The following is a 13880-nucleotide window of genomic DNA, read 5'->3' as shown; positions in this document are numbered from 1 at the left end:
GTCCAGTCACATATACGCTATCAGTACATCCTCTATGGGATCATATACTGTCCAGTCACATATACGCTATCAGCCCCTCCTACATGGGATCATATACTGTCCAGTCACATATACGCTATCAGCCCCTCCTCTATGGGATCATATACTGTCCAGTCACATATACGCTATCAGTCCATCCTCTATGGGATCATATACTGTCCAGTCACATACACACTATCAGCCCCTCCTCTATGGGATCATATACTGTCCAGTCACATACACACTATCAGCCCCTCCTATATGGATCATATACTGTCCAGTCACATATACGCTATCAGTCCATCCTCTATGGGTTCACATACTGTCCAGTCACATACACACTATCAGCCCCTCCTATATGGATCATATACTGTTCAGTCACATACACACTATCAGTCCATCCTATATGGATCATATCCTGTCCAGTCACATACACGCTATCAGCCCATCCTATATGGATCATATACTATCCAGTCACATACACGCTATCAGCCCATCCTATATGGATCATATACTGTCCAGTCACATACACGCTATCAGCCCCTCCTATATGGGATCATATACTGTCCAGACACATACACACTACCAGCCCCTCCTATATGGGATCATATACTGTCCAGTCACATACACACTATCAGCCCATCCTATATGGATCATATACTGTCCAGTCACATACACACTATCAGCCCTCCTATATGGATCATATACTGTCCAGTCACATACACACTATCAGCCCATCCTATATGGATCATATACTGTCCAGTCACATACACACTATCAGTCCATCCTCTATGGGATCATATACTGTCCAGTCACATACACGCTATCAGCCCCTCCTATATGGGATCATATACTGTCCAGACACATACACACTACCAGCCCCTCCTATATGGGATCATATACTGTCCAGACACATACACACTATCAGCCCCTCCTATATGGATCATATACTGTTCAGTCACATACACACTATCAGTCCATCCTATATGGATCATATCCTGTCCAGTCACATACACGCTATCAGCCCATCCTATATGGATCATATACTATCCAGTCACATACACGCTATCAGCCCATCCTATATGGATCATATACTGTCCAGTCACATACACGCTATCAGCCCATCCTATATGGATCATATACTGTCCAGTCACATACACGCTATCAGCCCCTCCTATATGGATCATATACTGTCCAGACACATACACACTACCAGCCCCTCCTATATGGGATCATATACTGTCCAGTCACATACACACTATCAGCCCATCCTATATGGATCATATACTGTCCAGTCACATACACACTATCAGTCCATCCTCTATGGGATCATATACTGTCCAGTCACATACACGCTATCAGCCCCTCCTATATGGGATCATATACTGTCCAGACACATACACACTATCAGCCCCTCCTATATGGGATCATATACTGTCCAGTCACATACACACTATCAGCCCCTCCTATATGGGATCATATACTGTCCAGTCACATATACGCTATCAGCCCCTCCTCTATGGGATCATATACTGTCCAGTCACATATACACTATCAGTCCATCCTCTATGGGATCATATACTGTCCAGTCACATACACACTATCAGCCCCTCCTCTATGGGATCATATACTGTCCAGTCACATACACACTATCAGCCCCTCCTATATGGATCATATACTGTCCAGTCACATATACGCTATCAGTCCATCCTCTATGGGATCATATACTGTCCAGTCACATATACGCTATCAGCCCCTCCTCTATGGGATCATATACTGTCCAGTCACATACACGCTATCAGCCTCTCCTATATGGGATCATATACTGTCCAGTCACATACACACTATCAGCCCATCCTATATGGATCATATACTGTCCAGTCACATACACACTATCAGCCCCTCCTATATGGATCATATACTGTCCAGTCACATACACACTATCAGCCCCTCCTCTATGGGATCACATACTGTCCAGTCACATACACACTATCAGCCCATCCTATATGGATCATATACTGTCCAGTCACATACACACTATCAGCCCCTCCTATATGGATCATATACTGTCCAGTCACATATAAGCTATCAGTCCATCCTCTATGGGATCATATACTGTCCAGTCACATATACGCTATCAGCCCCTCCTACATGGGACCATATACTGTCCAGTCACATATACGCTATCAGTCCATCCTCTATGGGATCATATACTGTCCAGTCACATACACACTATCAGCCCCTCCTCTATGGGATCATATACTGTCCAGTCACATATACGCTATCAGTCCATCCTCTATGGGATCATATACTGTCCAGTCACATATACACTATCAGTCCATCCTCTATGGGATCATATACTGTCCAGTCACATACACACTATCAGCCCCTCCTCTATGGGATCATATACTGTCCAGTCACATACACACTATCAGCCCCTCCTATATGGATCATATACTGTCCAGTCACATATACGCTATCAGTCCATCCTCTATGGGATCATATACTGTCCAGTCACATACACACTATCAGCCCATCCTATATGGATCATATACTGTCCAGTCACATACACACTATCAGTCCATCCTCTATGGGATCATATACTGTCCAGTCACATACACACTATCAGTCCATCCTCTATGGGATCATATACTGTCCAGTCACATACACACTATCAGCCCCTCCTATATGGGATCATATACTGTCCAGACACATATACGCTATCAGTCCATCCTATATGGATCATATACTGTCCAGTCACATACACACTATCAGTCCATCCTCTATGGGATCATATACTGTCCAGTCACATACACACTATCAGCCCCTCCTATATGGGATCATATACTGTCCAGTCACATATACGCTATCAGCCCCTCCTCTATGGGATCATATACTGTCCAGTCACATACACGCTATCAGCCCCTCCTCTATGGGATCATATACTGTCCAGTCACATATACGCTATCAGCCCATCCTCTATGGGATCACATACTGTCCAGTCACATACACACTATCAGCCCCTCCTCTATGGGATCATATACTGTCCAGTCACATACACACTATCAGCCCCTCCTATATGGATCATATACTGTCCAGTCACATATACGCTATCAGTCCATCCTCTATGGGATCATATACTGTCCAGTCACAGATACGCTATCAGCCCCTCCTCTATGGGATCATATACTGTCCAGTCACATACACGCTATCAGCCCCCTCCTATATGGGATCATATACTGTCCAGTCACATATACGCTATCAGTCCATCCTCTATGGGATCATATACTGTCCAGTCACATACACACTATCAGCCCCTCCTCTATGGGATCATATACTGTCCAGTCACATACACGCTATCAGCCCCTCCTATATGGGATCATATACTGTCCAGTCACATACACACTATCAGTCCATCCTCTATGGGATCATATACTGTCCAGTCACATACACGCTATCAGCCCCCTCCTATATGGGATCATATACTGTCCAGTCACATACACGTTATCAGCCCCTCCTATATGGGATCATATACTGTCCAGTCACATACACACTATCAGCCCCTCCTATATGGGATCATATACTGTCCAGTCACATACACACTACCAGCCCCTCCTATATGGGATCATATACTGTCCAGTCACATACACGCTATCAGCCCCTCCTATATGGGATCATATACTGTCCAGTCACATACACACTACCAGCCCCTCCTATATGGGATCATATACTGTCCAGTCACATACACGCTATCAGCCCCTCCTCTATGGGATCATATACTGTCCAGTCACATACACGCTATCAGCCCCTCCTATATGGGATCATATACTGTCCAGTCACATACACACTATCAGTCCATCCTCTATGGGATCATATACTGCCCAGTCACATACACACTATCAGCCCCTCCTCTATGGGATCATATACTGTCCAGTCACATACACGCTATCAGCCCCTCCTATATGGGATCATATACTGTCCAGTCACATACACACTATCAGTCCATCCTCTATGGGATCATATACTGTCCAGTCACATACACGCTATCAGCCCCCTCCTATATGGGATCATATACTGTCCAGTCACATACACGTTATCAGCCCCTCCTATATGGGATCATATACTGTCCAGTCACATACACACTATCAGCCCCTCCTATATGGGATCATATACTGTCCAGTCACATACACACTACCAGCCCCTCCTATATGGGATCATATACTGTCCAGTCACATACACGCTATCAGCCCCTCCTATATGGGATCATATACTGTCCAGTCACATACACACTACCAGCCCCTCCTATATGGGATCATATACTGTCCAGTCACATACACGCTATCAGCCCCTCCTCTATGGGATCATATACTGTCCAGTCACATACACGCTATCAGCCCCTCCTATATGGGATCATATACTGTCCAGTCACATACACACTATCAGTCCATCCTCTATGGGATCATATACTGTCCAGTCACATACACACTATCAGCCCATCCTCTATGGGATCATATACTGCCCAGTCACATACCTTATAGCATTATATACACAGGTTTCCCTCACACTTGTGCTCCTTGCTGTACAGTATTGATGCTTCCCACACACAGTGACCTGGATCTCACACATCCCATAACCCTCCCTGCACATCTCACCCGCAGACACTTCCGTCCGTACAGACGGCGGCGGGGAGGGATGGATATGGCAGCTGCACACGGCACACACCCGTTCCCTGCCAGCGCGCTGAACACAGCAGAGCCACGAGCACAGACATAACTCAGATCTGATCTTCCCAGCGCTCTTGGCACGAAGACATAGAAATCGCTTCTGTCATTACCTGTTGCTATGAAGGCGCAGTACCCGGCAGCTGCCATGTTGGGAGGATGTGATACCGGAAGGAAACAGTCCGGCAGCACTATGGCGCCGTGCTCCTCCTCCGTGTGAAAGGCTGTGCGGGGTGGACGCGGTTACACCCGGATCGGGCGTCACCTTGACCTCGGGTTACACAATATTAGTCTGAGGGTCTTATAATCCGGCGTGGTCGTCAGCGGCGGACCATGTAGAAGAGGCTTCCCACCCAGTACATGATGAGGGAGGCTGCTCCCTGTCCATGATGGGAGATGCTGTCCCCTGTCCATGTAGAATAGGCTGCCCTCAGTCCATGAAGAGGAGGCTGCCCCTGTCCATGTAGAATAGGCTGCCCTCAGTCCATGATGTTGGAGGCTGCCCCTGTCCATGTAGAATAGGCTGCCCTCAGTGCATGATGTTGGAGGCTGCCCCTGTCCATGTAGAATAGGCTGCCCTCAGTCCATGATGTTGGAGGCTGCCCCTGTCCATGTAGAATAGGCTGCCCTCAGTGCATGATGTTGGAGGCTGCCCCCTGTCCATGTAGAATAGGCTGCCCTCAGTGCATGATGTTGGAGGCTGCCCTCTGTCCATGTAGTATAGGCTGCCCTCAGTCCATGATGGGGGAGGCTGCCCCCTGTCCATGTAGAATAGGCTGCCCTCAGTCCATGATGTTGGAGGCTGCCCCTGTCCATGTAGAATAGGCTGCCCTCAGTGCATGATGTTGGAGGCTGCCCCCTGTCCATGTAGAATAGGCTGCCCTCAGTCCATGATGGGGGAGGCTGCCCCCTGTCCATGTAGAATAGGCTGCCCTCAGTCCATGATGTTGGAGGCTGCCCCTGTCCATGTAGAATAGGCTGCCCTCAGTGCATGATGTTGGAGGCTGCCCCGACCATGTATAATAGGCTGCCCTCAGTCCATGATGTTGGAGGCTGCCCCCTGTCCATGTAGAATAGGCTGCCCTCAGTCCATGATGTTGGAGGCTGCCATCAGTCCATGAAGAGGAGGCTGCCCCCTGTCCATCTAGAATAGGCTGCCCTCAGTCCATGATGGGGGGGGCTGCCCCCTGTCCATGTAGAAGAGGCTGCCCTCAGACCATGAAGAGGGGGCTGCCCCTGTCCATGTTGAATAGGCTGCCCTCAGTCCATGATGTTGAAGGCTGCCCTCTGTCCATGTAGAATAGGCTGCCCTCTGTCCATGTAGAATAGGCTGCCCTCAGTCCATGAAGAGGAGGCTGCCCTCAGTCCATGATGTTGGAGGCTGCCCTCTGTCCATTTAGAATAGGCTGCCCTCAGTGCATGATGTTGGAGGCTGCCCTCAGTCCATGAAGAGGAGGCTGCCCCCTGTCCATGTAGAATAGGCTGCCCTCAGTCCATGATGTTGGAGGCTGCCATCAGTCCATGAAAAGGAGGCTGCCCCCTTTCCATCTAGAATAGGCTGCCTTCAGTCCATGATGGGGGAGGCTGCCCCCTTTCAATGTAGAAGAGGCTGCCCTCAGTCCATGATGGGGGAGGCTGCCCCCTGTCCATGTAGAAGAGGCTGCCTTCAGTCCATGATGGGGGAGGCTGCCCCCTTTCAATGTAGAAGAGGCTGCCCTCAGTGCATGATGTTGGAGGCTGCCCCGACCATGTATAATAGGCTGCCCTCAGTCCATGATGTTGGAGGCTGCCCCCTGTCCATGTAGAATAGGCTGCCCTCAGTCCATGATGTTGGAGGCTGCCATCAGTCCATGAAGAGGAGGCTGCCCCCTGTCCATCTAGAATAGGCTGCCCTCAGTCCATGATGGGGGAGGCTGCCCCCTGTCCATGTAGAAGAGGCTGCCCTCAGACCATGAAGAGGGGGCTGCCCCTGTCCATGTTGAATAGGCTGCCCTCAGTCCATGATGTTGAAGGCTGCCCTCTGTCCATGTAGAATAGGCTGCCCTCAGTCCATGAAGAGGAGGCTGCCCTCAGTCCATGATGTTGGAGGCTGCCCTCTGTCCATTTAGAATAGGCTGCCCTCAGTGCATGATGTTGGAGGCTGCCCTCAGTCCATGAAGAGGAGGCTGCCCCCTGTCCATGTAGAATAGGCTGCCCTCAGTCCATGATGTTGGAGGCTGCCATCAGTCCATGAAAAGGAGGCTGCCCCCTTTCCATCTAGAATAGGCTGCCCTCAGTCCATAATGGGGGAGGCTGCCCCCTGTCCATGTAGAAGAGGCTGCCTTCAGTCCATGACGGGGAAGGCTGCCCCCTGTCCATGTAGAAGAGGCTGCCCTCAGTGCATGATGTTGGAGGCTGCCCCGACCATGTATAATAGGCTGCCCTCAGTCCATGATGTTGGAGGCTGCCCCCTGTCCATGTAGAATAGGCTGTCATCAGTCCATGATGTTGGAGGCTGCCATCAGTCCATGAAGAGGAGGCTGCCCCCTGTCCATCTAGAATAGGCTGCCCTCAGTCCATGATGGGGGAGGCTGCCCCCTGTCCATGTAGAAGAGGCTGCCCTCAGACCATGAAGAGGGGGCTGCCCCTGTCCATGTTGAATAGGCTGCCCTCAGTCCATGATGTTGAAGGCTGCCCTCTGTCCATGTAGAATAGGCTGCCCTCAGTCCATGAAGAGGAGGCTGCCCTCAGTCCATGATGTTGGAGGCTGCCCTCTGTCCATTTAGAATAGGCTGCCCTCAGTGCATGATGTTGGAGGCTGCCCTCAGTCTATGAAGAGGAGGCTGCCCCCTGTCCATGTAGAATAGGCTGCCCTCAGTCCATGATGTTGGAGGCTGCCATCAGTCCATGAAAAGGAGGCTGCCCCCTTTCCATCTAGAATAGGCTGCCCTCAGTCCATAATGGGGGAGGCTGCCCCCTGTCCATGTAGAAGAGGCTGCCTTCAGTCCATGATGGGGGAGGCTGCCCCCTGTCCATGTAGAAGAGGCTGCCCTCAGTCCATGAATGGGGAGGCTGCCCCCTGTCCATGTAGAATAGGCTGCCCTCAGTCCATGATGGGGGAGGCTGCCCCCTGTCCATGTAGAAGAGGCTGCCCTCAGTCCATGATGGGGGAGGCTGCCCCCTGGCCATGTAGAAGAGGCTGCCCTCAGTCCATGATGGGGGAGGCTGCCCCCTGTCCATGTAGAATAGGCTGCCCTCAGTCCATGATGGGGAGGCTGCCCCCTGTCCATGTAGAAGAGGCTGCCCTCAGTCCATGATGGGGGAGGCTGCCCCCTGTCCATGTAGAAGAGGCTGCCCTCAGTCCATGATGGGGGAGGCTGCCCCCTCTCCATGTAGAAGAGTCTGCCCTCAGTCCATGATGGGGGAGGCTGCCCCTTGTCCATGTAGAATAGGCTGCCCTCAGTCCATGATGGGGGAGGCTGCCCCCTGTCCATGTAGAAGAGGCTGCCCTCAGTCCATGATGGGGGAGGCTGCCCCCTGGCCATGTAGAAGAGGCTGCCCTCAGTCCATGATGGGGGAGGCTGCCCCCTGTCCATGTAGAATAGGCTGCCCTCAGTCCATGATGGGGAGGCTGCCCCCTGTCCATGTAGAAGAGGCTGCCCTCAGTCCATGATGGGGGAGGCTGCCCCCTGTCCATGTAGAAGAGGCTGCCCTCAGTCCATGATGGGGGAGGCTGCCCCCTCTCCATGTCGAAGAGTCTGCCCTCAGTCCATGATGGGGGAGGCTGCCCCTTGTCCATGTAGAATAGGCTGCCCTCAGTCCATGATGGGGGAGGCTGCCCCCTGTCCATGTAGAAGAGGCTGCCCTCTGACCATGTAGAATAGGCTGCCCTCAGTCCATGATGGGGGAGGCTGCCCCCAGTCCATGATGTTCGAGGCTGCCCCCTATATATATAGATCAATGAAAATAAACCAAGGTGGCCTCTGGGACCCTCCTCTGTCTTGTGAGCGGGGCCTCTCCTGTGCAGTGGTGGCCACGTATGCTTTTCTTTTTAGCTGCAAAGCAAATGTAGATAAGCCATAAATGTGTGAGATGGGGTCGTCAGAGTTATTCATGGTTTCACACTAGTTTATGATCAAATCTAATTTAAATACGATTTTTGGTTCGTAAGCCCCTTGCACCACGTTTCCTGGCCCACCTGAATGTGTCAGGGAGAGTGAATGGGGCTGCGGAGGAATACGATCAGCTGGAGTTCTGGTTACAGATGTGCCTGAGAACAGGTCAGGGCTGAGCTGTAGTCCTGCTTGAGAATGAAATTTCCATCTCCAAAAAGCTTGTTGGCAGAGGGAAGCATGAAGTGCTCTAAAATTTCCTGGTAACAGGCTGCGCTGACTTTGGTCTTGATAGAAAACAGTGGACCTACACCAGAAGATGACATGGATCCCGAAACCATCATTGAGTGTAGATACTTCACACTATGCCTTGGAAATCAAGGTCCCAGAGTCTGGAGGAAGATTGGAGAGACAGACAATCCAAGCTGCTTGAGGTCTACTGTGAAGTTTCCACAATCAGTGATGGTTTGGGGAGCCACATCATCTGCTGGTGTAGGTCCACTGTATTTTATCAAGACCAAAGTCAGCGCAGCCATCTACCAGGAAATTGTAGAGCACTTCATGCTTCCCTCTGCCGACAAGCTTTTTAGAGATGGAAATTTCATTCTCCAGCAGGACTTGGCACCTGTCCACTCTGCCAAAAGTACCAATTCCTGGTTTGCAAACAACAGTATCCATTGTGCTTCATTGGCCAGCAAACTCGTCTAACCTTAACCTCATAGAGAATCTATGGTGTATTGTCAAGGGGAAGATGAGAGATACCAGACCCAACAAAGCAGGCGAGCTGAAGGCTGCTATCAAGGCCACCTGGGCTTCCAAAACACTTCACCAGTGCCACAGGCTGATCACTTCCATGCCACGCCGCAATGATGCAGAATTGATGCAAAAGGAGCCCCGACCAAGTACTGAGTGCATTTACTGAACATTTCAGTAGGCCAACATTTCAGATTTTAAAATCATTTTTTCAAGCTGGTGTTATAGAGTATTCTAATTTACTGTGATAATGACTTTTGGGTTTTCGTTGGCTGTAAGCCATAATCATCAATATTAACAGAAATGAACACTAGAAATACATCACTCTGTTTGTAATGACTCTATATAATATATGAGCTTCACTTTTTGTATTGAAGAACTGAAATAAATTAACTTTTTGATTTTCTAATTTTGTGAGATGCACCTGTATATATATATATATGTATATATATATATATATATATATACAGCTCTGGCAAACATTAAGAGACCACTGCCCAGTTTTATCAAAATCAGCTTCTCTACATGCCTGACAGCCATTCCATTCCAGTGTCAGTTGAATTCCAACCAGAGTACACCTCATTCTACTTACAGGGAATCTGTCACCACTTTTTTCACATATCAGGTAAAAATATGATTGGATTCAGTGTCAACTATGCATTATACCAGTACTCTTCATACCCCTTGACTCCCCACCTTTGATCAATAAAAACCTTTTATATTCCTCCCGCAGTGTATGTAAATCTCCTCAGTCTGGTCCGATGGGCAGGGCATTTTGTTCCTCTCTCCCCCCTCCTGGTTTGCTATATGTATTTATTTGGTGTAATTCCTGCGTTCACCTAGATTTAGCACGTGCACATTCAAATGTCCCCCCGCGCGTGCGCAGTATCCTTTGCCCAACTGTGGGCAAAGCATAGAATCATTATTGCGCAAGCGCCAGCATACGCCATTACATTCTATGGCCCAGAAGTATCGCAATACTTAGAGATGCGCGTTATATATATATATATATATATATGTGTGTATTCTATGTGTAGATACTGTATCTATTCTTTTGTATCCTGTCAGTGTGATTTTACTGTACACCGCACATGAATTGACAGCTCTTCAGAGGACACCAGTGCATAAAAATTGGACATCACTCAAATGGTGCAAGTGTTGTGCGATTTTTTTCTTGCACCCATTGACTTGCATTGGCGAGTCTCGTCCGATATACGCAGCGTGCTGCGATTTTTTTGTCAGTCCGATTTCAGCTGAGAAAAAAATCGCAGATGAGATGTCACCTATTGAATAACATTGGTCTGAGTGCAATCTGATTTTTTTTTTATCATATTGCACTCGTCCGTTTTTCTCACAAAAGGGTATGAGCCCTTAGGCTATGTTCCCACGGTCAGTAAAAACTGCTGGCCGGGCGCTCTGTACAATTTAGAATTTAGATTGTAAGCCCCAATGGTGTTAGTGATGATAATGACTGTATAGTGCTGTGGAATTAATGGCGTTAAATAAGTTAGTGATTTATTATTCTAAGTTGCAGATACTATTCTGAGAATTGCTGTTGTGCAATCCACGTCGTCACGCCATATCACCCCTTTTTTTATTTCCACACAATTTTCAATGAATAAGTACGCTCAGATGCTGAAATTAACTGCAGCCCCCAATACTTGGTGTTTGGTAAAATTGCATAAAGTGACTTTAGCCTGATAGTGACATTACTGAACCAGATATGTATGCTGAAATGGAAAACTTGCCAGACTGGTTTCTCATTAGGGAGGATTCATAATGCAGTTTCACTGCTCTCATTTAAATAATACCAACAATAATTATCTTGGATTATCTGTAAGATCGATCAGCTGTAAATTGCAGAAACCCTCCCAAGACCTTTTATTTCTCTCTAAGGCCTCTTTCATACATCCTGATATTTAAATCGTGAAGGTTACCACAGTTCATCATCTGGCTAAGACGAACTGACCATGGGAATAGCTGGCTGTGTGTGTCTCCAGTACGTATGAAAACTGTCCCCACACACTGTATATATATATATACATATATATATATAGTGGTGTAGTGACCACTGTGTCCGCTAGGGGGCGCTGTGTGGGTGTCCCAGGAGAGAGGATGAGTGGCAGGATGCTGAATGATCGTTATGTATCCCATGGTAGGTGGCCTTGGGATGGAAGCTTGGATATGTGTGTTGATCAGCAGAGGTACTGCTGAGCTTTCGTTACACTGTGTCAGGGAGAGCTTTCCAGGTAGCTGGTGAGTGGGCGGGACCAGCTACCTACAAACCCACCTAGGGGCGGTGTGAGAATCATGTAGGAATAGTGGATGAGGGCAGGTATATCTCGCCCAGATTCCTTTCCTATGTGGCCTAGTCTGGTGAGTATCGCACCTGCTTACTAATGGATAATGGGAGGTGGATATAAAAGGATGCAAGGTGGTTGTGTGAGTGTCTCAGCCTGGGAACACAGAGAGCCTGTCTGTGTGAGAGACACACGTGAGTGGAAGCAGTGCCCACTGCAACTGTGGTTTGGCTGGACGGGAGAAGCCCGCCAGTTGGTAGTTAGGTTGTCCATTGTTTAGTTAGTGCCGGACAGGCAAGGATTTGTTTTATGTTTTATTTCCTTTTGCATTGCTTTCACCGTTAATAAACCTGACCCAGGATCAGTTATACACGAATCCCAGCTCTGCGCCTGAGTTTCATGCTGAACGCACGTGACCTTTGACCCCAGCAAAGGCGATCCCGGAGTGTTTTATCACATTGTGGTGGAGAACACGGGCATCACGTTGCAAGCATGAGCATGGAGGACGTGGTGAAAGCACTGGTACAGTCCACCGCCGTCCAGCAAGAAGCTAATCGGGTGATGATGGCCCAGCTGAAGGAGTTGGTGGACATGACAGCTACCGATCGTTCGCTTCTCCAGCAGGTGGCGCAGCGCCTGGCAAGCCTACAGGAGGTTAACCTGGAAGCCGAGTCGAGAGTGATTCACGTGAGTTGGTACTGGCAGAAGATGACGACCGAAGATGACGTCGAGGCATACCTGACCACGTTTGAACGGACGGCGATGCGAGAAAAATGGCCGAAGGCACGATGGGCCGGCCTGATTGCCCCGTTTCTTTCCGGTGAGGCCCAAAAGGCGTATTATGACTTGAAACCTGAAGCTGCGCAGGACTTTGACAAATTGAAATCCGAGATCTTGGCCCGGCTGGGAGTGACGACCGCTGTCCGTGCACAGAGAGTGCATCAATGGACTTATCAGCCGGATAAACCACCGCGGTCACAGATGTTCGACCTGATCCACGTGACGAAGAAGTGGCTACAACCCGAGGTGTTGACAGCGCCAGAGATAATTCAGAGAGTCGTCATGGACAAGTACCTGAGAGCTCTACCGCCAGCCCTGAGGAAGTGGGTAAGCCATGGAAATCCTACGACGGCAGATCAACTGGTGGATCTGGTTGAACGTTACTCCGTGGCGGAAGGACTCCGAGACGACGCTACCCCACCTCGTTCTTCATCATCTCCACGTGGAACCGGTAAGACTGTTCCAGGGAGTAGGGGAGATGGAAAAATCCCTAAGACAGTGGGGGAAGAAAACGGGACTGCCCGCACTGCGAGGCCGAGAGTAACGAACTATGGTCTAAGCAAGGGGCCCGTTAGGTGTTTCCGCTGCCAAGAGATGGGACATATTGCTGCGAACTGTCCGGTCACTACTGAACCCATGCAGTGCGACATCACGGACTCTAAAAACCGCATGTCTATGGTTGCACGGGTGGTGAGTGTGAATGCCGGTCAAAAGGATGTGGAAAAACACTTGTGTGATTTAATTGTTGATGGCAAAAATGTGGTGGCATTGTTAGACTCGGGAAGTGTGGTGACTCTGGTGAAGGCCAGTCTGGTGTCAGCCCCGACTGGACCATCAGACAAATTTTCTGTAACATGTGTGCATGGAGACACCTGTTCGTACCTCACCACCGTCATATGCATTACTACTTCCTATGGGTCTGTGCAACATAAAGTGGGACTCGTCCCGGCGTTATTGCATGATGTTATCCTGGGCTGGGATTTTCCCCACTTCTGGCAATTGTGGGAGAATCAGTTGATACCCCAGGGTAATAGTGTACATGATTCTTCTCCCAGGGCGCGTGTGGGTCCCGAACCCCTGGAAGAGGTCTCCCCGGAAGACTCTGGGGAAGAGTCTGCGGGAAATGACCTGCAGTTCCCGTTTTCAGTCATGGCGGGTGATACGGAGGAGACCGGGGAAGAGGAGGAGGCCGACAGCCGTCCACCTCCCCGTTTGCC

General features: G+C 49.3%; 1 protein-coding gene across 2 annotated transcripts in view; it reads right to left on the bottom strand.

Annotated features, from left to right (window-relative positions):
• TMX3 (thioredoxin related transmembrane protein 3) overlaps positions 1-5012 on the bottom strand; it is a 100962-nt gene extending 95950 nt beyond the window's left edge. Inside the window, exon 1 of one of the 2 annotated variants that reach the window (XM_073590017.1) lies at positions 4853-5012. In XM_073590017.1, the coding sequence (XP_073446118.1) occupies positions 4853-4889 (37 nt within the window). In that variant the 5' untranslated portion in view covers positions 4890-5012. Of the gene's footprint in view, positions 1-4549; positions 4643-4852 lie in introns of those variants that run through there. The other variant, XM_073590018.1, reaches the window with a different exon arrangement.
• Positions 5013-13880: the final 8868 nt, after the last annotated feature.

This window comes from Dendrobates tinctorius, unplaced genomic scaffold (assembly GCF_039654945.1).
Source record: "Dendrobates tinctorius isolate UK_male_01 unplaced genomic scaffold, ASM3965494v1 ptg000115l, whole genome shotgun sequence".
Classification (NCBI taxonomy): Eukaryota; Metazoa; Chordata; class Amphibia; order Anura; family Dendrobatidae; genus Dendrobates; species Dendrobates tinctorius.
This window is presented reverse-complemented; position numbering and strand designations above follow the sequence as displayed.